Source organism: Myxozyma melibiosi (genome assembly GCF_037950935.1).
Source record: "Myxozyma melibiosi strain Phaff 52-87 chromosome Unknown BZA70scaffold_1, whole genome shotgun sequence".
NCBI lineage: Eukaryota > Fungi > Ascomycota > Lipomycetes > Lipomycetales > Lipomycetaceae > Myxozyma > Myxozyma melibiosi.
The window spans coordinates 656,495-683,594 of NW_027042915.1; the positions used below are offsets into that span (position 1 = coordinate 656,495).

Genomic DNA, 27,100 nt, shown 5'->3' on the forward strand with positions numbered 1-27,100 from the left:
AAAATCTCGATATACACAAATATAGTACGAATCACTTACTGCTGACATAAATAATAAGCTTTAAAGATTTCAAATCCATCTCGATATCCGGTCTACATCCTTATCCGCTCTTTTGTATATAGTCTACTTCCTTTCTGAAGGATCAAGAATCACTCTACACAATGACAGAGCCTTCACAGCGACCGCTTGTCAAAATATGTGGCACGCGAACTGTCGAATCGGCACAGGTCGCCATACAAGCCGGCGCCGACCTCATCGGTATGATTTGTGTTCCAAACGTCAAGCGGACAGTCTCATCAGACCAAGCGAAAAAGATCTCGCGAGCGGTTCGCGAGTTTAGAGAATCTCGGCCTGAACACAGGCTATTGCCGCCTGACGATGTTGACGCGTGGTTCACTGGCCACGTTGAGAATTTCAGAAATCGGGCGCCGCTTGTCGTTGGCGTATTTCGAAATCAGCCATTGGAGGAAGTGTTGGCTATTCAGAAGGAGTATGAGCTTGATATCGTTCAGCTACACGGCTCGGAGCCTCTTGAGTGGGCGAACTCAATCCCCGTACCGGTCATAAAGAAATTCGGTCCAACTGATGAAGATATTCTAAAGCCTGGCTTGCATTCGCTCGCCCTTCTCGACGGAGGCGGTGGTGAAGGCAAACTTCTAGCATGGGATGAACTGCCTGGTGCTGGTAGTTTCATATTAGCTGGTGGTTTAACACCCGAGAATGTGGCTACAGCTATCAAACTTCCTAATGTCAGTGGCGTGGATGTCTCGAGTGGAGTAGAGACGGATGGGAAGCACGATCATCAAAAGATCCAGCTTTTTATCAAAAACGCTCGCGATTCATAGAGATTTTTGTTAGCTTGATATTCATTGTATTATAGGCGCTTGGGTGAATCAAAATGTGGCTTTTCAATTGTCCAGAATATATACACAAATAGCTCTACATCTCTCAAATCTCATGCCACTTTCCAAACTTGTTGTAATCTTCGTACAATCGCTTAAAGATTGCCCGTCCCGTCGCATCAACAGAGGCGTTTGTGATTGCAAGCTCATGCTCTCCCATGATATCAAACACCGTGTACAACCCGGTCATAAGCGCTTGCTGTACATCTGCATCAAAGCTGAAATGGGTCGCCGCATAGCAGTACTCTGTGATCAGAAACGGAACATGTTTTGACAGCGCACGCCTAGATGTTCCTGAGCTTGACGAAAGCGCGAAATCACTCTCTGCCTGATTTTCCCCACGAGACCGCTTCTTTGGGTTCGACGATGCCTTCGACCTAGAGAGATTTGGATCGCAGATATTTGCCAGGAGTCTCGAGTAGGCCAACGCGCAATCCACAGAACAGGACTGAGAGACGGGTAGCCAAGAAGCTCGTTTCCAGTTCATCGCACCCAGTTTTTGGATGGCTACCTTGCGTGACCGGCATAGTCCATACAAGAGATTCTCTAGGAGTCTAATGACGAGATTATGTCTGCCTCGGAAGTATCGTCCCAACAGCAATATGATACTAGAAGCGGTGGAGCAAATGTGAATGTACACCTCATCCACCGAATATAAATCGGAGAACTTTGGCCCTGACTGAGAGCTTGTGAGGATCAGAAAGGTGAAGAGTTGGGTGAATGTGAATGGTGTGATGAGTGAAGTTTTCTCCTTCATAACCGTCTCAAACAGCTTGAGTATGTCGAGATATGACCTAGCGCTCGTAATCTTCTGTTGATCAAGAACAAGAGTGCAAGCCAATAACGATAACCTTCGAGTCAGAAATGCGTAATGATCTGAACCTTCGACCGTCAACAGAGCTGTCAATGTGTTTATACTCTCTGCATCCGCGGAATTTTCGGTGTGCGTTGATATTTGCAGTAGCTGATTGAAAATCGCCTCAAAGGTCTCTTTACTCCATCCTTTAGCTTTCTCTTTGAACTTCTGTCGGATCAGACTGCTATCAATCGACGAAGTTGACCGTGAAATTTGATTCAGTGATGTGTACAGCGTGGTGAGTCGCTGAGCATCCCGTAGTTTTCCATCGACTGAGTCATGATTCCAGGAACTGACCATGCCAAAGATAGTCTGCAGGATCTGACCCGATATGTTGATCTCGGGCGTGACGTTGGCTCCGGATTCTGTGATTGATGAAAGTATCTTGACATGTCCCGGAATCAGATTCAACACTGCTCCAGAAACACTGAGATCTCTTCTGAATGACAGTAATTCGTTGAGTTCGCCAAGTGCGAGCAGAGCCGACCGTTGGGTGAGTAGATCCAGCTTCTGCTTCGGTTGCGATAGCATATCGCTGATAAAATCAACTCCTTTCAGTAGATTTTCATCCGGAATAGTACTTCCAGATTTCTCGATATACCTGCTAGACAGAGAAAACATCCGCAGCGTACCACGTCCAACTGATCCACCAGACTGAAGAGTATCGAATGCAGATGCATGTACGTCTTTCAGGAATTGAACCGAGGAATCTGTTGAATCTCCCCCAACAGCATACCCAAACACTGCAGTCATGATGTCCGTAGTAATATTATCAAGATCGAAATCAGATAGTTCCTCCGATTTGGAGATGAGACTGGACAGACCGGCAGGGTTCGTTTGCTACAGAAAATATCAGTATTTGGATTGATTAGAACACAAAAACAGCTCTCTCTTACCAGGATCGACTTCATATTAGGTAAAGCCAAAAACTTTTGGATCAGCGTCCTCGATTTCAGCAGCAGTTGAAGATCCGATGAGTATTTATCGATCAGCAGTAAGCAGTCAAGCACCCGTGCTCGGATAGATCTCCGCAAGCTCTCGATGGGATATTGTAATAGCGCATCGATAGCTTTAAAGATAAGATCAGCTTCATCAAGTGATTTTGATTTTGATTTGCGCAACGCTTTGATTATGGCGTCGCGATCCTCAGATTTTCCGATCGCAAGCTGCGATACCAGCAAATCGGCAAGGGAGTTTTTCAACTGAACCTGTTCGTAAAGCAGGGGACTATCCAGTAATCTGCTCCAGGGTTCCGAATTTTTGTCAGACTTTCCGCAATGCCAGAGAGCTTCCGCGAGCAGCAGGATCTGGTCTGGAGTAAACCTGTTTTCAGCCAAAACTAACCAGCGCTCAACAGTGGAATGCAGCATTGCAGTGCTAATATTTTGCTTGCTGATGCTCTGAGATTCTTTGTCCCATGACTCATATTTTGCCTTCGAAGGGCTCAGGAGAGTAAGAATGTAATCTGCAGCCTGTGAGAAATTCTCCAAAAGCTGAAACTCCGAGATTCTCAGTATATTCTGTATCATGAAATAGATCACTCTTCGATCCTTCAGCTTCTTCTCTGGTGAGATTAAAGCATTCAGTAAATGATTTGGGTCCGTCGAAGCGATTACCGACTTTGCGACCTCTCGATTGACAGAGATGATCAAATAACGAAGCCGCCATGCTAGATAATTCTCCTTCAAATCGTCAGAAAGTAGCTTTTCATGCAAAGCTGCCAGCTTTTTGTTGAATGCATCATTTAATGAATCAGCCGTCCTTGAACACGCTAGGACGATTGCAATAAGTGGTAGCAATTCTTCGTGCTCGATCTCGCGATTAGGAATCGCGCTACTGAACTGGTGGATTGTCCAATTCTCTGATAGAATTCGAGCAATATTGCGAACCAGTGACTCTGACTTCCAAGAGCTCTCTTCGAAATCCCCAGCAGATGCCAGTTCTTCTTTCCATAGTGTCATGAAAGCTTGTAAATCACGAATCCTGGCATATGCGGACGCCAGATGGCACAGAAATTCAACTGTTTCGGTGGTGCTCGGTGCGTGGGTGAGGTTGTCGTGAACTAGCTTATCTGTGATCGGTAACACTGCGTCTGCATCGAGATCAACAATTGTCGTTGCTAGAGGCCAATCCTTATATGCTTGAGCTTCGAGGGCCTTGGTGAGCACTTCTGAAGACATGATCATATCTTGGGATTGCGCTTGGGGAATAAGGTAGACAGCACTGGCTGGTGAGAATTGCAAGAAAGCTTCACACAGTTTCGGCATCAATGCTTTTTGTTTCGTCTTTTCGAATTTGGATAGACCCAGGCCCAAAATCTCACTCAGTAGCTCCCCCTCTGGAATATCAGTTAGCGAGTGACTTCTGTATCAACAAGACAGCAATACGTACTTTGTTGAATATCAGGAATGCTCTTCAGCACGTCGAACAGATTCTTGAATAAATTTTCGCTGTCAACAGTGTCAACAGAGTTGGCTGTGCTTTTCTTTCCTTCTTTCTTTCCAGAAACTCCTTCAGCAGCCTGTTTCATAATCGAAGGACTGTACACCAGATCGCGAATAATGTCTCCTAGTCTCGTGTATAGATAAGACTCTCGCCTAGCTTTTTCAAAAGCAATGAATACTGCCACCAGGCCATCAGACGACAGAGCTTGAGATACCTAGAGCGATTTTAGTCAGTTCAGATTCAAATTATGAAGATTATGAGATGAACCATACTTTTTTGTAGTTGAGGACTCCGTATAGTGTGTTGTCGTAAATTGAGAATACCGATCTGGCAATCGCGTCGCTTGCAGTCTCTTCGAAAGCCTGCGTCAGCTTCAGGTAGCTCACGACAATTGACACCATTATCTGATTTGTAGTTCTCATATATATTTGGTCCTTGCTGACGCGCTCTAGAGAAACTAGCACGACAGGCCGGATTGCCAGCTTTGCGTGGGAGTAGTCGAGTTTGTCCTTCTCTGGCTCTTCTGATCCGCTGATCCACTGGAGAACTGACTTCAAAGTGTCGAGATATTTATGTCGGTGATATATCTGTATTCTGGAATCTTTATCTGTTTGGTCCCATAGCTTGGGAAACAGTTGCCAGAACCGCTCACTATTGAAATTAGGTCAGTCTATAGTATTTACTCGGATTATTCTTTGTTGCCTCCATACTTCTTCATGCCGGCTTCGGCTCGATCAAACCACCATTCCAATAAAAACTCTTCTTTTCGAGGGAAAAAAAGGCTCGGGTAGGACCCATCAATAAGACCGTTTGCAAATTTGATCAGAGGCTCGATGTCTGTCGTCTTCTTTCGCAAATAACGTGAAGCCTTTTCAGAAGACGTCGCAGCGTCCTCTGGTATCAAGGTCTCCTTGCTCATCGCTGATCTAGTTGAATATGAGCTTTAACGTCCTCGTATATAGCGCATAGCCTCTATAACTTGCTTGCTAAACTGTTGGGGTTCTGTTCGCTGTATTTCAGTATTATACGCTTGCCCAGATGATCTTAACTCACATTTGGGACTATCGAATTTTTTCTCAGGGGTCAACCCTGAGCTTCGCTTTCAACCTTTTCTTCCCATGTGCAATATTTTACTTATTTTTCTTATAATCTGCAGACTGCATTCGTTCTCCGAGTTCCCAGTTACATGATCAAAAATTACAGAGAAAATTTCTAAAAAATAAAAATTTTGCTTAATCCAACTGAAGAAAAAACAAAAAAAAGTAACCGACCAGGGAGAGGGTCGAACTCTCGATCTTACGATTAACAGTCGTACGCCTTAACCAACTTGGCCACCCAGTCTAGTTGTTGAAATGTTACGAATCGGTCCAGATATAAAGTCACGAGATCAAGATCAAAGTCACGGGATCAAGATCAAAGTCGGGAGGTCGAGATATTCGTAAAGAGTCAAGTTCAGGTCGAGATATTCCAATAATAACTAGGCACAGGGGCACATAGACTATGCGTAGTTATCCGAGATTGAAGGCCGGGATTCAAGAGGTTCCGAGGGGTTCAAGAGATGATCCGAGGTTCAAGATTCAAGGCTAATCCATTACTGATTCCTCCAGAACTAACTAACTAACTAGACAAGAGGAAGACAAGGCCGGCTATTTATGTTCGTCACATTGTGGCAAACAACCAAGAGGCCACGTCACAAGACAGGTCCAAAGAATACAAAAGAAACATCAAGAAGACAAGAGCATATCAAAGATACACGTAGAATAGCATATCCAAGCAAGAAAGGTCACCAGGAAGGTCATAAGACAAAGAACATAGAAAATTCAAGAAAAGCCAAGAATTAAAGATGGCAAAGTCAGCAAACTCAAATGACTTTACCTAAGCCAGTTTCCTAACATGAAATGTTATGAAACGATCCAAGATAAAGCCGAGATTGGTAATTCGGGAAGCTGATTCAAGATACTGGAGTCAAGATATTCAAGAGGAAAACTAATGTATTAAAAGGTACAACAAAAGGTAGACAAGGCCGGCTATTTATGTTCAACAAACTGTGGCAAATGATCATAAGAATATGGTCACAAGACAAGTAGAAAGAATACAAAAGGAAGAATCGGAATACAAGAGAATATCAAAGAAACATATAGAATAGAGTATAAAAGTGGCAAAGATCACAAGATAGACTTAACAACGAAATATCGAATAGATAAAATATAGTTTAAAGCTGCAAACTCAAATGGCCTTGTCTAGGACAGATTCCTAACACTCTCCCCCCTCTAAACCATCAATCGACTCGATTGATTGTTCAGAGTCCACAACTGGAGTTTCAAGAGGCGCGTAGTTGCGCTTGAGTGACTCGCGAAGGTCCGTGGGCACATAAGTTTCCAGGAAGTCTTCAGTGATTGTCGAGGCGTGGCCAGGTTGGCAATCTGACCAGTAGACATCGTAAGTGTGCTCGACTGGGTCGTGTCCTGCGATAGCCGTAATTTCATGAGCACGGGATCGTTGTTCGAGTTCGGTCCGGTGTGGTTCCTTGGGATAGGCAGCACTGCGCTCGAGATAGGGCTTGAACCATTTGACGTTGATGACTCGGTGTTTCTTGGTCATGATCGGCAGGTCGACTTCGAAGGCGTTTGTCGAGACTTCTTTGACGAGTCTGAAAGGTCCCAGATAGACAGGCTGGATCTTGACGTATTCCGTAGAAGGTGGGTAAGCGGAACGGTGAAGTAGAATCATATCACCCACTTTGTACTGGACGTCGGTGCGATGACGATTGGTACGACGTTCCATGTCAAGCTGTGCCTCGGCGATGAAGTCTTTCGTTCTCAGGAGAATGGCGCGTAACTTTTCGTTGAGCTTTTCCGAGGAGTGCGAGTAACGGTCGAACATGCCAGGTTTCGTGAAGGACGGTGCAGTAGGTTGATATCCCAAGTCGGCGATGAATGGTGAAGTCTTGATCGCGGTCTGATATGCATGGTTGTAGGCAAATTCGGCCATCGGAAGGAAGTACGCCCATTGTCCGTGATTGGTGAGACAGTAAGAACGAAGGACTTGAATGACGATTGAATTCACGCGTTCAGTCTGTCCGTCAGTTTCAGGGTGATTTGTCGTGGACATCCTGAGTTCGGTCCCTAAAGCCTTTTGGACAGCTTTCCAGAAATCGGAGACGAAGCGTACATCTCTGTCGGAAATAATCGAGGTCGGTACTCCATGAAGACGCACAATGTGTTCGATGAACAGTTGCGCGGTTTCCCAGGCGGTCACGGTTTTGGTTGTCGGGATAAAATGGGCTCGTTTGGTCAAGCGATCCACGACCACCAGGATGTTGTCAAAACCGTTCGAGGGCGGGATGCCGGAGACAAAGTCGAGGGATACCGATTTTCAACGATCTTCTGGAATGTCGAGGGGTTGCAGTAATCCGCCAGTCGCCGAGCGAGAAGACTTTGCACGTTGACAGGTGTCACAGGTGCGGACGTAGTCTTTGACATTCCGGAACATGTGCGGCCAATAGTAGTTTTCAGCCACCGCGATGTAGGTCCGGTAGTTGCCGAAATGTCCAGCTGTCGGCGGATCGTGAGCCTGGGCGATCAGACGTTTGCGGATGTTGCTGTTGGGAATGCACAAACGCCAGATGGTTGAGTCATTCGCAACCGTCGGAACAAAGAATAACAGGCGGTCCTGCAATCGATAGTGCGTGATGTAGTGTCGAATAGCCGAGGGTGCCGGGTCGCCGGCTCGCAATGCCTGGTAGATCGGTCCGAAGAAGGGGTCCGTTTCGTAGAGCGGTGCGATTTCGTCCGTAAGTTCGTTCGTAGGTTCGACGGCGAGATGAATTGCTGCAATGAACGATCGGCTGAGCGCGTCGGCAACCGAGTTGGTTTTTCCGCTCTGGTGCTGAATCGAGAAGTCGTATTCTGCCAGATAATCGAGCCACCTTGCAATGCGACCCTGCGGTGTTTTGGTTTGGGCCAGGAGGTAGGTCAGCGAGAAGTGATCGGTGCGTAAGAGAAAGTGACGGCCTTGTAGGAGGTAACGGAAGAACTTCAGAGCTTCAATGATGCTGAGAAACTCTTTTTCTTGGACGCTGTAATTGAGTTGTGCGTCCTGGTACTTTTTGGAGAAGTACCCCACAACGCCGAGTCGTTCTTTTCCGTCGAATTGTTCGAGGACTGCACCCATGCCAATGTCGCTGGCATCCGTGGTTAGTACGAAATCCTTATTCAAGTCGGGAAGGATCAGTACTGGTGCATGGGCCAGAAGGTCCTTGAGTCTCTCAAACGCTTTCTGCTGACTCTCTTCCCACGCAGCTTTGCCGGTCATGAACTGACGAATCGGGGTTGCGATATCTGAGAAGTGAGGAACGAACCGTCGATAGAAGTTGGCCAGTCCCAAAAATCGCATGGCGTCAGTCGGAGTCCTGGGTTGGGCAAAGTTGCGCACAGCTTGTATTTTGTCCTGATCCACGGAGAGGCCTTCGCGAGATAGAGTGAATCCGAGAAACGTGACCGATGATTGAAAGAACTCGCATTTCTTAGCCTTGGCGATCAACTGATGCTTGCGAAGTTGCTCGAGAACCATCCGTACGTGTGTTGCATGATCCTTTCTCGTCTTGCTGTAGATCAAGATGTCGTCCAGATAAACCACAACAAAACGATCGAGGAAGGGTTCCAGTATTCGGTTCATGTAGGCCTGGAAGGTGGCAGGGGCGTTCGTCAGACCAAAAGGCATGACGCGGAACTGGTAGTGTCCCCACTTAGTGCTGAAGGCTGTCTTTTCTTCGTCGTCCGGGTGGATGCGAATTTGGTGATACCCAGACATGAGGTCAAGCTTGGAAAAGACAGAGCATGGACCGAGTTGTGCAAGAAGGTCGTCGATCACAGGGAGCGGGAACCGGTTTCTGATAGTCTGGAGGTTCAGGAGTCGATAGTCCACACACATGCGCTTGGTTCCATCCTTCTTTTGCACAAAAAAGGACGGGCCATACAGTTCCGATACTTCGTTATCGATTAGTCGCTGCTGAGTCTGTGGACGTAAAGCCGTGCCCGTCAATCTGCCACTGTCACACTTCCTGTCAATGCAACGTACTTGCTGCACGCAAAATATTGTGAGAGAGGCACATAGGACTGCGACCGTTAGGTACATAATACCATACAGCCTTTTATAATTCATTATAGGCGTTAGAACAACTACCGAAGCGAATTATTAAAGGAAATATGATAATGATGTGGATGAAAGCGCGCTGCTACAAGGGGTGCTCCGTTACAAGGGGTTAGGCGTTAGTAATAAAGTTAAAAAATACAAAGCTGTACGAAAAATAATTTTTTCACAAGGCCATTTGAGTTTGCAGCTTTAAACTATATTTTATCTATTCGATATTTCGTTGTTAAGTCTATCTTGTGATCTTTGCCACTTTTATACTCTATTCTATATGTTTCTTTGATATTCTCTTGTATTCCGATTCTTCCTTTTGTATTCTTTCTACTTGTCTTGTGACCATGTTCTTATGATCATTTGCCACAGTTTGTTGAACATAAATAGCCGGCCTTGTCTACCTTTTGTTGTACCTTTTAATACATTAGTTTTCCTCTTGAATATCTTGACTCCAGTATCTTGAATCAGCTTCCCGAATTACCAATCTCGGCTTTATCTTGGATCGTTTCATAACAAAAAAATGTTACAGATCGGTCTACATAAGCAGAAATTGCAGAGTAAAGAAGTCATTCAGGAAACACATTCAATTCGAGATATTTGAGTAATAACAGGGCACAGGGGCTCATAGACTGTGCGCAGTTATCCACACTAAAAACCCCTTGTACCGGCGCACCCCGCGAGGCAGCGCGCTTCTACATAGATAACCAAACCTTCCTCCTTCTCCACAACATCTCACACCAACCAACCATGGCCTCCACTTTTGAAAAAAAGGTCAAGAACTCTCGCCCTATTAGAATATCTAGAAAGAATGAATAGGTGGTAAGACCGAAAGACCGCTGAGCCGACCCAACGACGCTGTAGAATGTGTAGAAGGACGGGACATACTACGCGCACTTGTAAAACAGATGCAGAAAAGTCCGTTCTATAGTAACAGTTCGATTAGCTTCAACTTATTTAAGTTATTTAAGTTATTGAGATTGCGTGATTATTTTTTTTGTGGAAAGATGTGAATGAACAAGGGGTGCGCCGGTACAAGAGGGTCGACGTTAACTGATAGGGCATTAATTGTTCAAAACAGGCGTATTGTTTTCTGAGCTTGCTACTGAGTGACGGAAGTGATAATCAATTCAAGGTGATCGTCTCTACTGGATATAAGCTACCGTGCAAAGCAACCTAATGCGTCAGACGTATCTGAACGATTGATTGAGCTCAATGAATATCTGTAAACGGAAAAAATCACGAAACGGGCGGCGCGTTAAGTGTGTTTACTTCCGGCCAAAACTAGAAACCCTATTACATAGACACGCGCCCGCCCGAACCGCGATCCGCACATTTCAGCGCGCCCGCCCTTCTTCCCTCTCTTCTCCCTTCTCTTCTTCCTCCCCCGGGACAGGTTTTCGGCTCCTGTCCCACCCCAGCGATTTGATCTATTTTCCAGCAATAGATCGGGATTATCGGCATCCCGCGGCTCTCTCTCGACGGCGAAAAGGTTAGGCGGAGGTTGATGGGGGTAGGCTTTGATCTCTCTCTCTTCTCTCGCATGCAGGGCACCTCGTGAAGTCGCCAGAAAGCAGCCTATACTGCGCAGGCAGCACTCTTAGAGGGTGCCATATACCGAAGTGGTAGTATTCTCAAAGTGTAGACTGCGCTGTTTCATGAGCATCTCCAGAGAAACTGCCTATGCGTGGGTAGCGTTCTCGTACTGAGAGCAGACTACTCCGCACCAGGTAGCACTCTCTGGGGCAGCTATGACTGGAACAGATAGCGCGCCTTTCAGGGTAGCATAATATCCAGGTAGTGTTCTCTAAGAGTAGCATATACCACAGCAGATAGGACTTGCTTTCTGTGGCAAGACCACGGGAAGTTAGGGAGTTGCTTATTCCGGTCCGGTTCGCGGCGGTTGCACACCCCCAAGAGTGAGCGTCGTGCCATTCATGCGAGAGAAGAAAGGGAGAGAGGAGCTTACTCGAACAAGCGGTCTGGTATATGACCTTCCGGAAAAAAAATCCGTTATCAGCACGGTCCCTTCTACGACGAATATCCGGTCTGTTTCCCAGCAACAGACCGAGACGAACAACATTTCTGTTTCCCAGCAACAGACCGACACGAACAACATTTCTGTTTCCCAGCAACAGACCGACACGAACGACATTTCTGTTTTTCAGCAACAGGCCGAGACGAACGACATTTCTGTTTTTCAGCAACAGGCCGAGACGAGCGACATTTCGGCTCTCTCTCGACGACAACAACATTTGGCGGAGGTTGATGAGGGTATGTTTTGATCTGTCTTTCTGTTCTAACAGGCATGGTACCTCGTGAAGTCGTCGGAAAGCAGCCTATACTGCGCAGGTAGCACTCTTAGAGAGTGCCATATACCGAAGTGGTAGTACTCTCAAAGTGTAGACTGCGCTGTTTCATGAGCATTTCCAGAGAAACTACATCGGGTGGGTAGCGTTCTTGTACTGAGAGCAGACTGCACCGCGCCATATAGCACTCTCTGGGGGGGCAATGACTGGAACAGATAGCGCGCCTTTCAGGGTAGCATAATATCCAGGTAGCATTCTCTAAGAGTGGCATATACCACAGCAGGTAGGACTTGCTTTCTGTGGCTGGACCTCGAGAAGTTGGGTAGTCGCATATTCCGGTCCGTTTCCGTGGTTGCACACCCTCAAGAGTGGGCGTCGTGCCATGCATGCGAGAAAAGAAGGGGAGAGAGAAGCCTACTCGACCAAGCGGTCTGGTATATGGCCTGCGCGCAGATACCGGGTGAGTGCGCTCGAAGGCACTGCAGTGCCGTTGTCGGCCCGGTCCCTCTGCGTGGCCGTCTCATGTACGCGCCGAGGATCCTGCCTGGTCAGGGTGGACGCGGTTGGTTAGGGCGGCCAATCTGATGAGCTTCTTCTTTAGCCAGGTTGCTCATTGGATTTAAAACGTCTTCGTTGTCGCGTCTCTTCAACAAATGCACTGGTAAGTTGCGCCGTCGCAGGGGAGCCCCGAGGCAACGGTTGTTGAAGAGAGTCCGCACGACCAAGCGGTTCAAGCGCAACGTTGACAATCCACCAATACGGGGGCAGTTCATGACTGCCTTCTGGGTGAAGTCGGGTTTTAGTGGGTATGGCGATTTCTCGAGAGTCGCAGAGTCCCACATAACTTTTGAGCAGGGCATCATAGTCTTGTTCAAGAGTATGCGTAATGCATTCTTCCCGATCCTGGCACCAGTCGCTTTATGCGCGCTCTTACTCTCTCTGTCATTTTCTGTATCTGCTTCTCTGATGCTGCTCTGTTCTGATTTATGCTGACAAGCTGTTGCGCTGGCTTGTACTGTTATGTTGCTTTGTTGTTCTACTTTGTTTTTGTTATTGTGTTGTGTTGTTTTGTGTCGTTTTGTTATATTTCTTAGCAGAGAGCAGATTGTTTTTGTATTTGATGTATCAAGAGCGCGCGGCGGTACCGTATTGTAAAACCAAGAAAGAAAAAAAAATAAATCTCCTTCGTTTTGTTTGATATCTGATACGTGAACAGTGGTCGTGAGGATCAAGCATACTGACAGTAGAATATATGACGAACATAAATACTCGTGTATAATGAATTATTTGAACAAAATTATTGGTTTACTTTGGTAAATAGTGACTTCTCGAATTCTACGTAATCTCGCAAAGTGTGTGTGATCTGTGAAATACTTTGTCATACCGCGTTGGGTCACGTTACTGCTTCCATGAGAACGCGTAAACAGACGATCGTTTGGACGACGCGCATCCTTCCCTGCCTGCTTCACGTCCACTCCCGCTGCTTGCTACTTACCATTCTTGCTTTACCACTCTGTTTTTGTACGAGAACGTGCTCTGTTATACATCTGGCTTTTTGCATCCAATAGCAAGAGTATTTTTTAATCTCTGACGCGTTTCGTTGTTGGTTTCGAAGTCATCTTCCTACAACGTGGCAGACAATACACATCATGAATATTTCTCCGCCGTCAGGATATTCGTTCTCACAATATCCGTACTTTCCCGCGCCCTACTACACACCCCACCCAGCCAACAATTCACCAATTCACCTCTAACATCCGTACTTCCCCGCGCCCTACTACACATTTCATCCATTCAGCAATCCATCAGTCCACCTCCAACATCCGTACTCTCCCGCGCCGTACTACACATTCCACCCAGTCAGCAATTCATCAGTTCACATTCAACAAGAAGCTGTTCACGTTGTGAATAACCGTGAGTTCATTGCTACTTTCTTCAATTAATGGCTCTGACTAATTTTATGTTTCAGCTTCTGGTGCGACGTTAACCGCTGAAGCGGAGATTTCAGCGGTTAAGCCAAATGTTCCGTTGCTCTACTGCTCCAGCTGCCATATGCATCACACTGAGGACCGTTTCCCACCGTGAGTGGGAAAGAAGCGAAGAAAGACCTGCCGGAAGTTGATTCGGAAGCGAGATCGGCCTCCAGTTTACGACAGCTGGTCGGAGTTTCTCAATTCTGCACGCGACTGGTACAAAAAAGTATAGATCTGGTTTTTCTTTTTAATTCCATTTCTTTTGACGCTGACAGAAAATTCAGGAAGGCTTGGAATCGATAGACATCGAAAAACCCTTTTCGCTCGAAGACCTGCCAGTGGTTTTGACTACCATTCAGCATCAAAAAGAAGGCGAAGCTGAGCAAGAGAAGGCTCGCGTGACGACCAAAGAAGATGAAGAAGCTGAGAAGAAAAGGATTCGCAAGACGACCCGGGATCTGAAAATTCTCTGGAAGGCAGGCGGCTACCGGTTTGTCTGTCGACGATGCGACAGAAATCAGGAAGGTTTCAGCTTAAGGTTTATTTGCTCTCAGGATGAGTCCAATTCACAGTGTAGACGGGTTCAGAGCGGGGTGCAGAAATTTCGGCTCAAAACTAATCGTTTTCCGTGCGATAGCAGACTCACTCTCCAGCTTAATTTGACGAAGAAGACACTTTGCTTGAACTTGAAACACCGGCACCACGAGGCCCACAGGGCGTTACTAGCGAAAGATGAGCGGCTGTCGCGGTATTTCAAGACTCATCTCTAGACTGTACAGCTAGTAATGGAGTTCAGATGTGTTTTGTTATCAGCGCCATGAACAACGAGAGGAGATTCAACTAAGCCGTGTATATCATTAAGCTCAATCATTGAGCTGAATATGTTATTTGCTGAGCAAGATCGTTGCTATCATTCGTCATTTGACTGGAGGTCTGCTTGGTATGCCCGAGACTCTCTGGTGAGTACATTGCATTACTTTGTAATCAATCTCTGGGAGGAATATGTTGAAAAGAATTCTGCGTTGCTGGGGTCAGTGTAGAGGCTGAAGGCAGGTTATAAAGGCGTGAGACACTTCAACGTCCCGAGATTTGGGTAGAGAGTAGTTAGAAAAGTCTAAGAATCCGTCCCGTATTTAAGTCCACGTACCGTACAAGCCAAACCAAAGTAAATCAATTTACCGCAAAGTACGCGTGCTTGTATCCAGATTACTCGATTTGGCAAACAGACTACAAGCTTCAGGTGCTGCGTTTCGGGTTAGGGCACTTTGAATTTGCAGACATAATTCACGTGACCAGCACTATTTGCTCCACTAAGGGTTTAGTAACGTAACCCTACAGCTGCGCGTGACTGCTAAATGCCCGAGCCCTAAGGCAGTCGAGCACCGGCAACGACAGACAGCCGCCGCACACCAGACAGAGCGGGCTACGGTAGCAGCAAGGAAAGGCAAGATCGGGAGGCTTTAACGATTTGAATAGTTGTACATCCACTCTTCTTCTCTCTTATCATCACACACATTAATCATGCCTGGTGTTTCCGTTAGGTATGTTTTTCTTCAGAATCGGCTTTTGTTTTACTCGTGCAATTTGTGTTCTGACCGTGAATCCCTGCTTTAGAGACGTTCCTGCTCAGGACTTCGTCGTTGCCTATGCTTCTTTCCTCCAGCGTCAGGGTATGTTTCTTCCACCACATCGTCCAGTTTATGTCTCAGCGCGTCAGAGTGTTTTCTAACGGGTCTTTGTTGTCGCTTTATAGGAAAGTTGGAGGTCCCTGGTTACGTTGAGTTGGTCAAGACCTCGGCCGGCAATGAGTATGTTTACCCGCAAATTTTTCAAACAGTCCATCCAGTCTCAGCGTTGTGGTTCCGAGCGAAGAGAGAATGAAAGGGATTACAGACTGGAAGGAGGAGACGAAAAAACTGCATGGATTGGATGTATGATTAGTTGAGCAGGGGCTTACGGTTTTTCTTCTATAATCTAGGCTCCCTCCCCAGGACTCCGACAAGTGGTTCTACATGGTATGTTTTCCTCCCAGATACTTCAGAATGATGGTTTAAAGATAGCTGGTTCTAACTTCTGATCTTTCAGCGCGCCGCTTCCATTGCCCGTCACATCTACCTCCGAAAGTCGGTTGGCACTGGCAAGCTTAACAAGCTGTACGGTGGCACCGTCAACCGTGGCTCGCGACCATCCCACCACGTCAACGCTTCCGGCTCCGTCAACAGAAAGGTTCTCCAGTCTCTTGAGAAGATCGGTGTTTTGGAGGAGGGTAAGGCTGGTGGCCGGAAAATCTCTGAGTCCGGCCAGAGAGATTTGGACCGAATTGCTGGTGAGGTCTTCGCCGGCTCTGCGGAAGATGACGAGTAAAAAAACCGTTGTACAAATATAAACATCTATTCTATTGTGTACCTTTTTATGTTCACGAAAAAGTTCGTTCATTGGAAGGCTAATATAAAAATTTGAAAACAATTTCCTGCTGCTGAACATACTTGACTGCAGCTGGATTAAGACAACTCTTGCTACTACTACTGCTTACTTATTCATTCGAAAATCAAAGTGTCACTAATATTTACGCGTCTTTGAGTAAACATACGTGAATTCTTAAATGCTTAAAACATTGTTTGATTAAATATTAAACATAACCCATTTCGCCTCAACATAAACTCTCGAAACGCAGACACTGATTTTCCATGCATAAGTAAAAAAGAACGAATATAAAATATAAACAAAAGTACAAATCAAAATCCCAATTTTGGACTAGGCAGCTCTTAAACTGCTCTTATAATTTTTTTTTCAAGTCTTTTAGTTGTAAAGACGCTTCTCATAAGAATACAAGCCGTGGACGCCACCCTCAAGCTGGGCAGAGGCAGTTCTGAGCTCGAATCTGACCTCGTGCGCGTTGACCTTGTCCTGGAACTCGGCCAAGCTCTTGACACCGATGTCCTGGAGACCGTGCTGGAGACCAGTGACGAGGTAAGGCACGAACTTGGTGATGGAACCGCGGTCGACGACCGATCCCGAGACACCCTGGGCAACGAGAACCTTGTCGCCCTCGGAGAAGTAGCGGGCAGTGGCAGCGTTGTCGTTGGTCGACTGCTTCTCCATGGCGTCGAGGGAACCCATTCCACGGTAAGCCTTCAGGCGCTGGCCATCACGGTAGAAGTACTGGCCAGGAGACTCAGTGGTTCCGGCAAGAAGACCGCCCATCATGACGGCAGAAGCACCGAGGGCAAGAGCCTTGGTGATGTGGCCGACGTTCTGGATACCACCATCGGCAATGGTAGGGACACCGAAACGAGCAGCGAACTCGGAAACGGAGCGGACGGCAGTACCCTGGGGACGGCCGACAGCCATGACCTCCTGGGTGATGCAGATAGAGCCAGAGCCCATACCGATGCGGAGACCATCAGCACCGGCAGCGATCAGGCTGGCAGCCTGCTCACGGGTAACAACGTTACCAGCGATGACCTCGAGTTGGGGAAGCTCCTCCTTGATCCACTTGATCATCTCGATCTGGAAAAGAGAGTTACCCTGGGAGGAGTCAAGAACGACGATATCAAGACCAGCAGCGGCAAGCTTCTTCAGACGCTCCTTGTCGTCAGGGCGGGTACCGACGGCGGCACCGCAGATGAGCTGCTTGGAATCAGGAAGCTTGCTCGCGAGCGGGTAGTGAAGGTTCTTCTTAAGATCGGTGCGCGAAAGAAGAGCAGTAAGGTTGCCGGCGTTGTCGACAATGGGGAGCTTGCCCTTCTTTGACTTGCGGAGGATTTCGTTGGCAGTGACGAGGTCGATGCCCTCAGAGGCGGTGATGAGGTCAGTGGTCATGACCTCGGAGACGAGAAGATCATCTTGCTCAAGGAACTGAATGTCACGCGAAGTGACAATTCCGAGGAGCTTTCCGCCAACCTGTCCGTTCTCTGTAAATATAGAAGTCAGTTACTGCACAGTTCAACAGGATATCTCGCATGAAATATGCGCGCTGTCGAATCAACAAACAACTCCATGACTCGAAAGCAAGCAGAATCAGAATAAAGATTTCCACACGACCATTACAGTCAAACTACGGTAGAACGAAAGTTATAATATAAAAGGTTGATACATCATTTCGAACTTTCTTTCTTCCATGGAGTCATTTGCGATCGGGAAGTCGCGCGATTTCTGTTGAGAATTGATGGATGTGACAAGTTGCTTACCAGTGACGGGGAAACCAGCGAATCCGAGCTTCTCCTTAAGCTCGCGAACCTCGACAATGGTGGTCTTGGGCGAAAGGACGACGGGATCAGAGATGAAACCGTTCTCGTACTTCTTGACCTTGCGAACCATAGCGGCCTGCTCGTCGGCAGTGCAGTTGTGGTGGATGATTCCGACACCGCCAAGAAGCTATCAGCAAAGAGAAGCGTTAGAACAAGGACGTAGAGGAAGGTGGCAAGAAGGTCGGGTAGATCATACAGCCATGTAGATAGCCATATCACTCTCGGTGACGGTGTCCATGGGAGATGAAACAAGAGGAACCTTGAGCGAGATTCTCTTTGTGATCTTGGTGTCGAGGGTGACAGCAGCGGCAGGGAAGTCTGCGAAGAACAGGTTAGTAACCTGTTTAATTCTGCTGGGCTGTGCTTGAGCACGTTGCGCCCAAGAGATCATTGTGCGATTGCTGATCATGACAGTAGATTATAAATGCATACCAATCTTTCCGGGAAGGAGGAGGAAGTCATTGTATGTGAGACCGCCGTTGAGCTTGGAGTTCATGAGGGTGTCGACGTCGAGACCGTCGCGCTCCTTGTAAAGGGAGAGCAGCTCGACGGCCTTGGTAGCGTCCTCGAACTTCTGGGAGGAGGTTGCGGAGACCATTGTGTTTAGATACAAGAGAAGACTTGGATATGCGGTAAGAACAGGAAAGGGCCGGGATAAAGAGGCGTGCTTTACCAGGAGAAAAAGAGAAGAAGAGGAAGGAGCGAAGGAGCAGCGCGTGTGGTTTTAGCCACCAAAATTTTTTTGATTTTTTGCTTTGGGAGTTTTGGCTGCAGCGATTTAGACTTCCGTGAGCCGCACGGCCGACTGCCAGATTCAGTAGTTGCTTGCAGGCTTACTCAGCAAGTTTAATCACGTGGTATTCTACATAGATCACGTGAAGTGACCCTTTGTTTGTTTACTTTTTGTTGACGCCGGCTTAAACTTTGGATCCCCGGCTCATCGCGACGTTTCGCACCTCGCTCATCAGCTTCTTAGGCGTGGTCTACTACTCCGACCTCCACGCTTCCCTCTCAATCACCAACCACTGCCACTTATGGCGGGCCCACTAACCCCAGTCACTTCGACGCTCATCAATGCTAACACTTCGAGTACAGGTCATCGCACTTTGAAAGAGCTGGATGACACTGCCGCACTCAAAAATAGCAGCGTGCCTCATTTTCGGAACCTCGCCCAGAATCTTCGAAACGGCTCTGAAATCAGAATCCCAGGCGTCACAACAGATGCTGAAGATGTTGCTGGTATGAATTTTCCAGTTTCTGAACGCGGTCTTGCTTGGAGTCTATGATGGCCTTGATCTATACACGATTTGATTTTAACACTCGCTGCTCACTCAGGTCTCCAGGGTAGAATTCGATTGCAGCGGACGCAAAGCATCAAGACCGGCTCTCGAAACTGGATGGATAATCAGCGAAAAAATATCCAAGCTTACGAGTATTTATGCCATATCGGCGAGGCTAAAGAGTACTGTTTCATATCCTTTCTTCACTCGTTCGGTCTGATATCCAGTGTCTAATTTTTCTCATATAGATGGCTTGAAGCTTGCATCGGCGAACCTATCCCTCCGGTTGTTCAACTAGAGGAGCGTCTGCGAGATGGTGTCATTCTTGCTCAACTGACCAAAGTCTTCGCGCCAAACCTCGTCAAAAAGATCTTCCGCGCTCCAAAGCTGCAGTGGCTGCACTCCAACAATATTCACATCTTTTTCAAATTTTTGGAGGAAGTTGATATGCCTGATGTATATACTCTTTCTGATGTTTAGTCGAGACCTCGCTTTCGCAATGCTAACCTGTCATCGCAGCTCTTCCGATTCGAATTTACCGACCTCTACGATAAGAAGAACATTCCTAAAGTCATCTACTGTATACACGCACTTGCGTTTATTCTGTCGTCAAGTGGATTGGCACCTGAAATTGGCGATCTTGTTGGCAAGCTTGAGTTCACAGAAGATGAGATCCGCGATACCCAGCGTGGCCTTGACGCGGCAGGAATTAACTTGCCGAATTTCAAAACAATGAGTCGACATTTTGAAGACGGTTCTCAGGCTGCACAAGCACCCCAACCTGAGCCCGAACAAGTCCCTCGTGAAACCGAAGATGAGCGAGTTGATCGCGAGTTGGGCGAAGCCTCTGGTGATATCGTCGCGCTCCAGGCTGTCATCAACGGTGCGATAGCTCGCTCAAGCCTTCGCGCATTGATGGAGGATATGATGGACTCGAGCAGCCAGACTGTCACTATTCAGAGTCACATAAGAGCAAATATGGCTCGAGCGAAACTGGCTGCCAAGTTTGAAACTCTGAACTCAGACGGGAACAGCATAGTCAATCTTCAAAGCCTTATTCGTGGACAGACTGTTCGTTCCATTGTCGATGTGATTCTGAAGGAGCTGAAGCAGAATACCCCTCTTTACGTGCTGATCCAGAGTACCATCAGAGGCAATCGTGTGCGAGCAAGGATTAACTCAATTTCCAATCAGAATGACCGACTGGCGTTTGCAAAGAATGTTCAGTCAATCAGTCGCAAATATCTAGTTCAGCAGCGTCTGACCGCTCAGCAAAAGTCTCTCAACAGTCAGAGTCGCTATGTTACTCGTTTCCAAGCTCGGGCACGAGGTTACCTCGTGCGCAAGCAGGTAGATGACCATGACAATGTGCTCAGCAGACATACGCGATCTGTGATCGATCTTCAAAGTCACGCTCGCAAATACCTTTACAACACTAAGGCTAAGACGACAAACCGGAAGATAGAGTACACAGAATCTGCCGTTACTCTTCTTCAAGCTTGTGTTCGTGGGTGCTTGGCCAGGAGAAAGCTTGATCAGACTATGGTCGAGCTCCATTCCGATCCGAATACTACGCAATTGGAAAAGCTCCAAGCTATCTCCCGTGGAAAGATGCTGCGTCGTGATTTCTATAAGAAAGGTCTGCTACTAGAGTCATGCCATAAAGAGCTCGATGATTTGAAGTCCCGAATTCGTGGGTCGATGATCCGAGCCACTCTGATGGCGGACAACCTCGATCTCGTTCAGTGTGAAGAGCGTCTCCCTCAATTGCAAGCGATCATTCGACGATTCCTACTCAAAAACCGGATAATATCGACTATAGACGATTTGAAGAGTGCCTTGAGTGTTATAGTCCAGCTACAGTCCGAGGCTCGAGGATCATCTGTTCGTGACCGGATAAACGCAGATCACGAGGAGATCTTGCAGAACGAAGAAGGTCTTATCGAACTGCAAAGCCGGGTTCGTGGAATGCTTGGAAGATTTCATTATTATAGGGATCTTCGTGCAATCGATGAATCAGAAGGTGTGTCGGTTGTGCCTTTGCAGTCGTTGATTCGCGCAAGTTTTGTACGCGACTGGAGGCTGCGGATCATAGGACAGATCAGCAAGCACACGGACGATATCATTGAGTTACAGTCGATTATCCGTGGCGCTACTGTGAGGGTGGATATCCGAACTTTTGAGGAGGAACTAGCGGACGAAGAGTTCGACTCCATTCTGAGACTTCAGTGCCTGACCAGAGGTTATCTTGTTCGGAAGCGATTCAACGAGCGAAAAAACCATTTTGAGAAAAACATGAATCAGATTATAAAGATTCAGAGTTTTGTCAGAGCCAAGCAGCAAGCGGATGCCTATAAGGCGCTTACTACGGGAAAGAATCCACCTCTGGCAACTGTGAAGAACTTTGTTCATCTGTTGACTGACAATGATCTTGACTTTGAGGAGGAAGTCGAATATGAAAAGATGCGGAAGCAGGTTGTTGAGGAGGTGCATCAGAACGAACAACTTGAGCAGTTTATTGATCAGCTTGATGTCAAGATCGCGTTATTGGTCAAGAACAAGATTACTCTGGATGAGGTCATCAAGCATCAACGAGGAGCAATGCCCAAGACAGTGATTACCAGTTCCGATCCATTCGACCTTAGATCGCTCAACAAGACCTCGCGCCGGAGATTGGAGCTATACCAGGGAATTTTCTTTGTCCTGCAGACTCAGCCAGTCTACCTCTGTAACTTATTTGTGGCTCTGCAGACGATGCCTAGGGTGACAGAAATGGAGATCAAAACTGTGGAGGGTGTGGTGATGATACTCTATGAATACGCTCAGAGGAAACGGGAAGAGTTCTTCTTTTTGAAACTGCTCTCTAAGTCAATGACAGAGTCAGCTCAATCGTATGAGTCGCCGGCAGAATATGTCAAGAGTCATAATATGTGGGCAAGGCTCTTCACCAACTATGTCAGGCAAGTATTCCTGATTTTAACAATGATTTTAAGATGTATTTACTAACGGTATAATAGGGGTGCTGAGGAGAGACAATTCCTCAATGAGCTTCTGTCTCCTATAGTCGAGTCTGTTGTTAGTGAAGAGGACTTCGACTTAGAAAGCGATCCATTGACGGTAGGCAAACTCTTACTATTTAGAATATTTTGACTAGTCGCTAACGCTATATCCAGATATATCATGCCTCTATCAACAACGAGGAGATGCGGACGGGAATGAAAAGTTCAAGAGAACATAATGTGGTCGTCGACGTTGCAATCAAGGACCCAGAAACTAGGGCAACCTACATTAAGAATCTTCAGTTCCTCCGAGAGTATGCTTTAGAATTTTTGAGTACACTCACAGAAAGTGTTGAGAGCATGCCGTACGGAATTCGTTATTTCTGTCGCACTGTATTCGAACTTCTGCAGAAACACTACACCTTCGAGTCCGAGGACCGGCTTCTTAGCGTTGTTGCGAACGTGTTGTATCACCGGTACATGAATGGGGCTATTGTGGCGCCAGACATGTTTGGAATATACGCTGTTCCTTTGAATCAGTTGCAAAAGAAAAACTTGAGCCAGATTGCTCGCATAATCACTCAGATTGCTTCTGGACGACTATTCAATGAGGACAACGTGTTCCTGCAACCTTTGAACCTCAACTTGACCACGTATATCACTCAGATGAGGGATACTATTCGCCAGATCATTGATATTCCCGACCCCGAGGTTCATTTCGATATGGATGAATATGATGATCTCACGGCGCCCCAGCGCCCGACTCTGCATATGAAGACATCAGATATCCATTCTCTGCATTCGATCATCACAAGTTATATTGAAATGATAGCACCAGAGCTTCAGGATCCCCTACGAGCAGCTGTCAAAGAGCTTGGTCCACTTCCGTCGAATTCGAATGAGATTCTTAATATAGCGCGATTGACGGAGGTGAAGTTGGATCTGAATCCTAGCTTCATCAGTGTGGAGGACCGGGATGCCGAGGTGAACTCTCTATTCATGGCTGCCAAGAGATGCGTTCTTTACATCATTCGCGTGCAGAGCGGTAGCAATCTGCTAGAGGTTCTCATCAAGCCTGTTACGGAAGACGATGAGCGGAAGTACAAGGCGATCCTTGAAGAAGAGAAAGCTTCGAAAGCGGAAGTGACGTATTCCTCTGCCAACGCGCTCGGAGACCTGAGCCTATTGCATTACAGAGATTTGAAAGTGATTGCTTTGGAAAAGATCATCGAGCTGGAAAACCTCGGAAAGATCACTCGGAAGAATCACTTCCAAGATCTTTTGAATGCGATTGCGAACGATATCAGGACGAAGCGGAATCGACGAATTCAGCGGCAGAAAGAGCTTGAGGGTGCGAAGCAGACCTTGAAGCACTTGGCCGATAAGGAGTCCTATCTGCAGACTAAACTGAAGAGTTATAATGATTACATTGAGCACTCAATGTCGACTTTGCAGGCCAAGAAAGGGTATGTGTAGCTGTAGCGCGTGATTACTGAGCTTGGAACGAGACTAACTGAATTTATAGGAAGCGGAGAAACATCATGCCTTTCACCAAGCAGTTCTTTCACATGCGCGAACTGCAGAAATCCGGACGGGTGCCGAAGTTTGGCTCGTTCAAGTACTCGGCGGCAAAACTGCTTGAGAAAGGTGTGCTCATTGATCTTTCGGGATTCTCCGACCGTCAGTATGAGAAGATCGACTTCACGTTCTCGTCTGATCAGATTGGTGTCTTCTTTGTGGAAGCCTCACAGGGATCTATCACTCTGCCTGGTGGAACTGTGGACTTGACTCTTGACGAGCTATTAGAGAAACAGTACGTATAACCAGAAATCGTTCTGGCCTGTCGATAATCGATCTAACATGCGAATATCTAGATTCAACAACCACCAGACCTTGAAGTTGTTTGACGACATGGCTACATTCAATACTAATCTGCTGTTGCATCTAATTTTCAAGAAGTTCTACAGAGACGGCTAGACGTGTTGCTTGAGGCAAGTATATTTTTGAGATATCCGTGTTTGTAGTATTAGTATTTGTATTCTTGGTATATCGTATGATTTTGGCTCAAGTATTTTGCGATTTTGACATTTTGAGATTTTTGGAGGATGTGAGTGTATTGTAATGTGATTAGTTGGCTTTTTGGTAAGCTCTTTGAATCTCTTGTGATAATTCGAGGTGGAACAGTAATATTGAAAGCCAGTAATATACATTTGCCAGTTAATTCAAGACGTAGATGTAAGATCTGTTTGAATATTTCTCTCGAACATGCCCTACTCACTCCGCAACATCATCCTCGAATGTCGGGAATTCAACCTCAAAGTCCGTATCGCTGTCTATATCTTTTATCCGGAACGCGAGAACAGTCCCATCGCTGATCTCGAGAGCCTTCAAAGCTTTTGCCGACGCATCCTCCGACGCCGGCTTCCATCCTTTCGAATAATCTGTCTTATCTACCGGTAATCCGATAATCAAGTCTTCAATCGCCAAGTCCGTCCCGCTTGAGCCTTTGCTTTTTTCCGACTCCTCTGCCGCTGCTGATGTTGTAGATGTCTCGAACGACGGCTTGGGAATCGCGAGATCGTCCTCGTCGTCGTCCTTACTTTCTGTGCTCAGCGTTGTTTTGAACGCGGTGTAAACCTGCTTTTTTAAAGTGCTGAATTTGTCGTTCTCGGAAAGAAGAAGGAGGACGGTCTCTTTGCCGCGCTTGACCTTGATGGTCATGCTGATGTCGGTTCGAGCCTTGTAAATAGAAGCTAGTTAGCGATGATTCGGGAGGTGTCGTTTTTCGAGCTCTAGAGATAGAAGCGCGGACGCTGCTGGTACGTACCATCACGCGTGGACTGGTTCGAGTATGTAGAGGTTTGAATCGAATATACTGGAATAACTTGAAAGGTAGGGAGGGGAGAAGGAGGATGAAATTGGTGTCGGCAAAGGGAAGTAGAGCAGGTTTATCACTAAACCCTTCAGTTTCTGTCATCGCGAATTTACTCCACGCGTTCGACGCGTAGAAGCGGTATTGATCGTCCTGCTGCGGTCTGCGTATAGTTCACTGCCATTACCTCTATTGTTCTTAAAAAGCTTTACTATAAAAACGTGAATTAGATTTGACAACTATTTTCCACTTTCTAGATTTGTCAATTGAATAATCTGCAGGAGACAGGACTCACTGCCTTTTGAGATTTCGTCATAGTTAACTCGGCTGCCTAGTTGGTTTAGGGTAATTGCTACGCGGACCCTCATCGGTTCACAGAATTAGAGATTTGATGATATCTGGCAGTAGAAAGAGCACAGATAATCCCACGCAGTTGCAAAGGTGCAGATCATCTTGAATTTGTTTTCTGAGGAGAAACATATAAACTGCAACCTCATGATTTTGTGAGGAATATAATACTACTACAGCCGAGCGAAGAACCAATGTCAACGCGTATACGGAGCCGTCCGTCGTCGACGAACGTCAACGCAAATCAAACCAGCAATGTCGATTCCTCGGGCGAACCGGAGGTGTGGAGCAAGATCTGCAGCGAGATCAAGTCATTGCTGGAATACGCATCGATGAATGAGAACGCAAAGAGCCAGATTGCGAAGCTGAGTAAAGCGGAGGAGGAATTTGAAGATGACGATGATGATGATGGCAGTGGTGAGGCGGCAAAGGTGGAGGGTATGCGGATTTCAACCTTTTCTCTTTGTTCCCTCATGATTCTTGTGCTTTGGCTGACTGAATTGCTGTTTTTGACTGGTAGATCTGAGGTCGCAGCTGGCGAACCTGGATCAATTACGAGAGTTATATCAAACACAAATCGACTGTGCCCAACATGAAAAGAAGTACGCCCGCAGTTCGCAATACCACTCTTGATCCTCCGATTGGAATATTTACTGACTTTTGGCTTTGCACTTTGAAGACTACTGGATCAAGCACTGGAAGATGTCTCCATCTTATCTGCGCTTCGCCAAGCAACAGAATTTAACAGCACTGATAATAAACGGAAAAAACGAAAAGTGGACGATATCCCCGTGACCGCCGAAAGTCCAAAGAACTTCAAAAAGGCTCGAAGGTATGAGTTTGTCTATCTCGAAAAAGTTCTGTGTAGGGTGAAATTTGTGGCACGATGCTTAATAACGTAGTTCTAGTGGCTCCGCTGTTCCGGGTGATCAATACGTCGTCGGCGCACAGGTTGCGTTTCGGCTCAAGAAAGGGCGCGGTGTCGATGTCGAGTGGATTCAGTGCGAAATCACAAAAGTTATCGGCGAAGGGAGTAAAATCAGGTACGCTCCCTCTTTTATCTATCAATATTAAGTGGGCATGGAGTAGCATGTGCTTACGCTTTCTTCACAGATTCGAAGTACAGGACCCCGAACCCGACGAGAACAATAACCCAGGACAATCCTACAAAGCCGGTCCAAAGGACATCATCGTCATTCCCGAGACATCTGACGGTCTGCCGACCTATCCTCCCGGCACAAGAGTGCTCGCGCGATACCCGGAGACCACGACGTTCTACAAAGCTGAGGTCATGGGTACGAAACGCGATGGTACGTGTAGGTTGAAGTTTGAGGGGGAGGAGGAGGTTGGAAAGGAGACTGAGGTGGAGAGACGGTTGGTGTTGGAGGCGCCAAAGTGATAGATGTATTAATAAATCTGTTATTTGTATATCTGTACCTTCGTCTAAGGCTACAACCTGGCATGGCTCTCAAAAAAAAAATTTCCGAGAGTCAAAAAAAGTAGATAATCAGTTTATGAATATTCGTATAATAGCGCGACCGCTATTGTACTTTGATGGCGAATCATTTTGATCTTGCAAATATTGCAAAGTCAGTGAACATCAAGTGAGGCTCATCGCTGTCGTACAATACCAACCGAAAACGGCAATTATCTACCTTCATCAGATCTCTTGAATCTCTCGTCGCATAATGTGTCCAATAATTTTCCGTATCAATATCTGCACT

The 27,100-nt window shown here is 46.7% G+C and overlaps 8 protein-coding genes and 1 non-coding gene across 9 annotated transcripts; 5 read left to right on the top strand and 4 right to left on the bottom strand.

Moving 5' to 3' along the window:
- The first annotated feature begins 23 nt into the window (after positions 1–23).
- On the top strand, positions 24–934 carry BZA70DRAFT_270821 (N-anthranilate isomerase). Its single transcript, XM_064911374.1, has one exon. It carries the CDS (start codon positions 162–164, stop codon positions 843–845), a length of 684 nt encoding a protein of 227 aa, XP_064770286.1. The 5' UTR covers positions 24–161; the 3' UTR covers positions 846–934.
- Positions 935–948: 14 nt separating this feature from the next.
- BZA70DRAFT_264634 (Urb2/Npa2 family-domain-containing protein) lies at positions 949–5,122 on the bottom strand (the record flags this gene model as incomplete). Its single annotated transcript, XM_064910912.1, has 5 exons — positions 949–2,598; positions 2,655–4,096; positions 4,150–4,417; positions 4,476–4,854; positions 4,914–5,122. 5 exons carry the CDS (start codon positions 5,120–5,122, stop codon positions 949–951), a joined length of 3,948 nt encoding a protein of 1,315 aa, XP_064770287.1.
- Positions 5,123–5,470: 348 nt separating this feature from the next.
- Positions 5,471–5,544, bottom strand: BZA70DRAFT_t22. The gene has a single exon. It is a non-coding gene; the product is annotated as a tRNA-Asn (tRNA).
- A 5,265-nt stretch (positions 5,545–10,809) lies between these two features.
- Positions 10,810–12,668, top strand: BZA70DRAFT_308143 (uncharacterized protein). The gene is given in 4 exon segments (XM_064914848.1): positions 10,810–11,619; positions 11,942–12,114; positions 12,256–12,315; positions 12,335–12,668. The coding sequence occupies 4 exon segments, from the start codon at positions 11,283–11,285 to the stop codon at positions 12,398–12,400; spliced, it is 636 nt and encodes a 211-aa protein (XP_064770288.1). The 5' UTR covers positions 10,810–11,282; the 3' UTR covers positions 12,401–12,668.
- Positions 12,669–15,064: 2,396 nt separating this feature from the next.
- Positions 15,065–16,199, top strand: BZA70DRAFT_270843 (40S ribosomal protein S19). Its single transcript, XM_064911375.1, has 5 exons — positions 15,065–15,168; positions 15,242–15,297; positions 15,381–15,435; positions 15,606–15,642; positions 15,713–16,199. The coding sequence occupies exons 1-5, from the start codon at positions 15,149–15,151 to the stop codon at positions 15,989–15,991; spliced, it is 447 nt and encodes a 148-aa protein (XP_064770289.1). The 5' UTR covers positions 15,065–15,148; the 3' UTR covers positions 15,992–16,199.
- Positions 16,200–18,647, bottom strand: BZA70DRAFT_270848 (IMP dehydrogenase/GMP reductase). The gene is made up of 4 exons (XM_064911376.1): positions 18,310–18,647; positions 18,074–18,195; positions 17,818–18,004; positions 16,200–17,541 (listed from the first exon to the last, which is right to left on the bottom strand). The coding sequence occupies exons 1-4, from the start codon at positions 18,473–18,475 to the stop codon at positions 16,427–16,429; spliced, it is 1,590 nt and encodes a 529-aa protein (XP_064770290.1). The 5' UTR covers positions 18,476–18,647; the 3' UTR covers positions 16,200–16,426.
- Positions 18,648–18,808: 161 nt separating this feature from the next.
- Positions 18,809–24,377, top strand: BZA70DRAFT_270854 (uncharacterized protein). The gene is made up of 8 exons (XM_064911377.1): positions 18,809–19,116; positions 19,213–19,339; positions 19,406–19,613; positions 19,677–22,117; positions 22,175–22,274; positions 22,331–23,622; positions 23,682–23,969; positions 24,031–24,377. Exons 1-8 carry the CDS (start codon positions 18,912–18,914, stop codon positions 24,131–24,133), a joined length of 4,764 nt encoding a protein of 1,587 aa, XP_064770291.1. The 5' UTR covers positions 18,809–18,911; the 3' UTR covers positions 24,134–24,377.
- On the bottom strand, positions 24,378–25,145 carry BZA70DRAFT_270856 (uncharacterized protein). Its single transcript, XM_064911378.1, has 2 exons — positions 24,984–25,145; positions 24,378–24,895 (listed from the first exon to the last, which is right to left on the bottom strand). The coding sequence occupies exons 1-2, from the start codon at positions 25,131–25,133 to the stop codon at positions 24,431–24,433; spliced, it is 615 nt and encodes a 204-aa protein (XP_064770292.1). The 5' UTR covers positions 25,134–25,145; the 3' UTR covers positions 24,378–24,430.
- Positions 25,146–25,433: 288 nt separating this feature from the next.
- On the top strand, positions 25,434–26,813 carry BZA70DRAFT_270859 (SGF29 tudor-like domain-containing protein). The gene is made up of 5 exons (XM_064911379.1): positions 25,434–25,814; positions 25,897–25,978; positions 26,056–26,208; positions 26,285–26,419; positions 26,490–26,813. Exons 1-5 carry the CDS (start codon positions 25,571–25,573, stop codon positions 26,773–26,775), a joined length of 900 nt encoding a protein of 299 aa, XP_064770293.1. The 5' UTR covers positions 25,434–25,570; the 3' UTR covers positions 26,776–26,813.
- Positions 26,814–27,100: the final 287 nt, after the last annotated feature.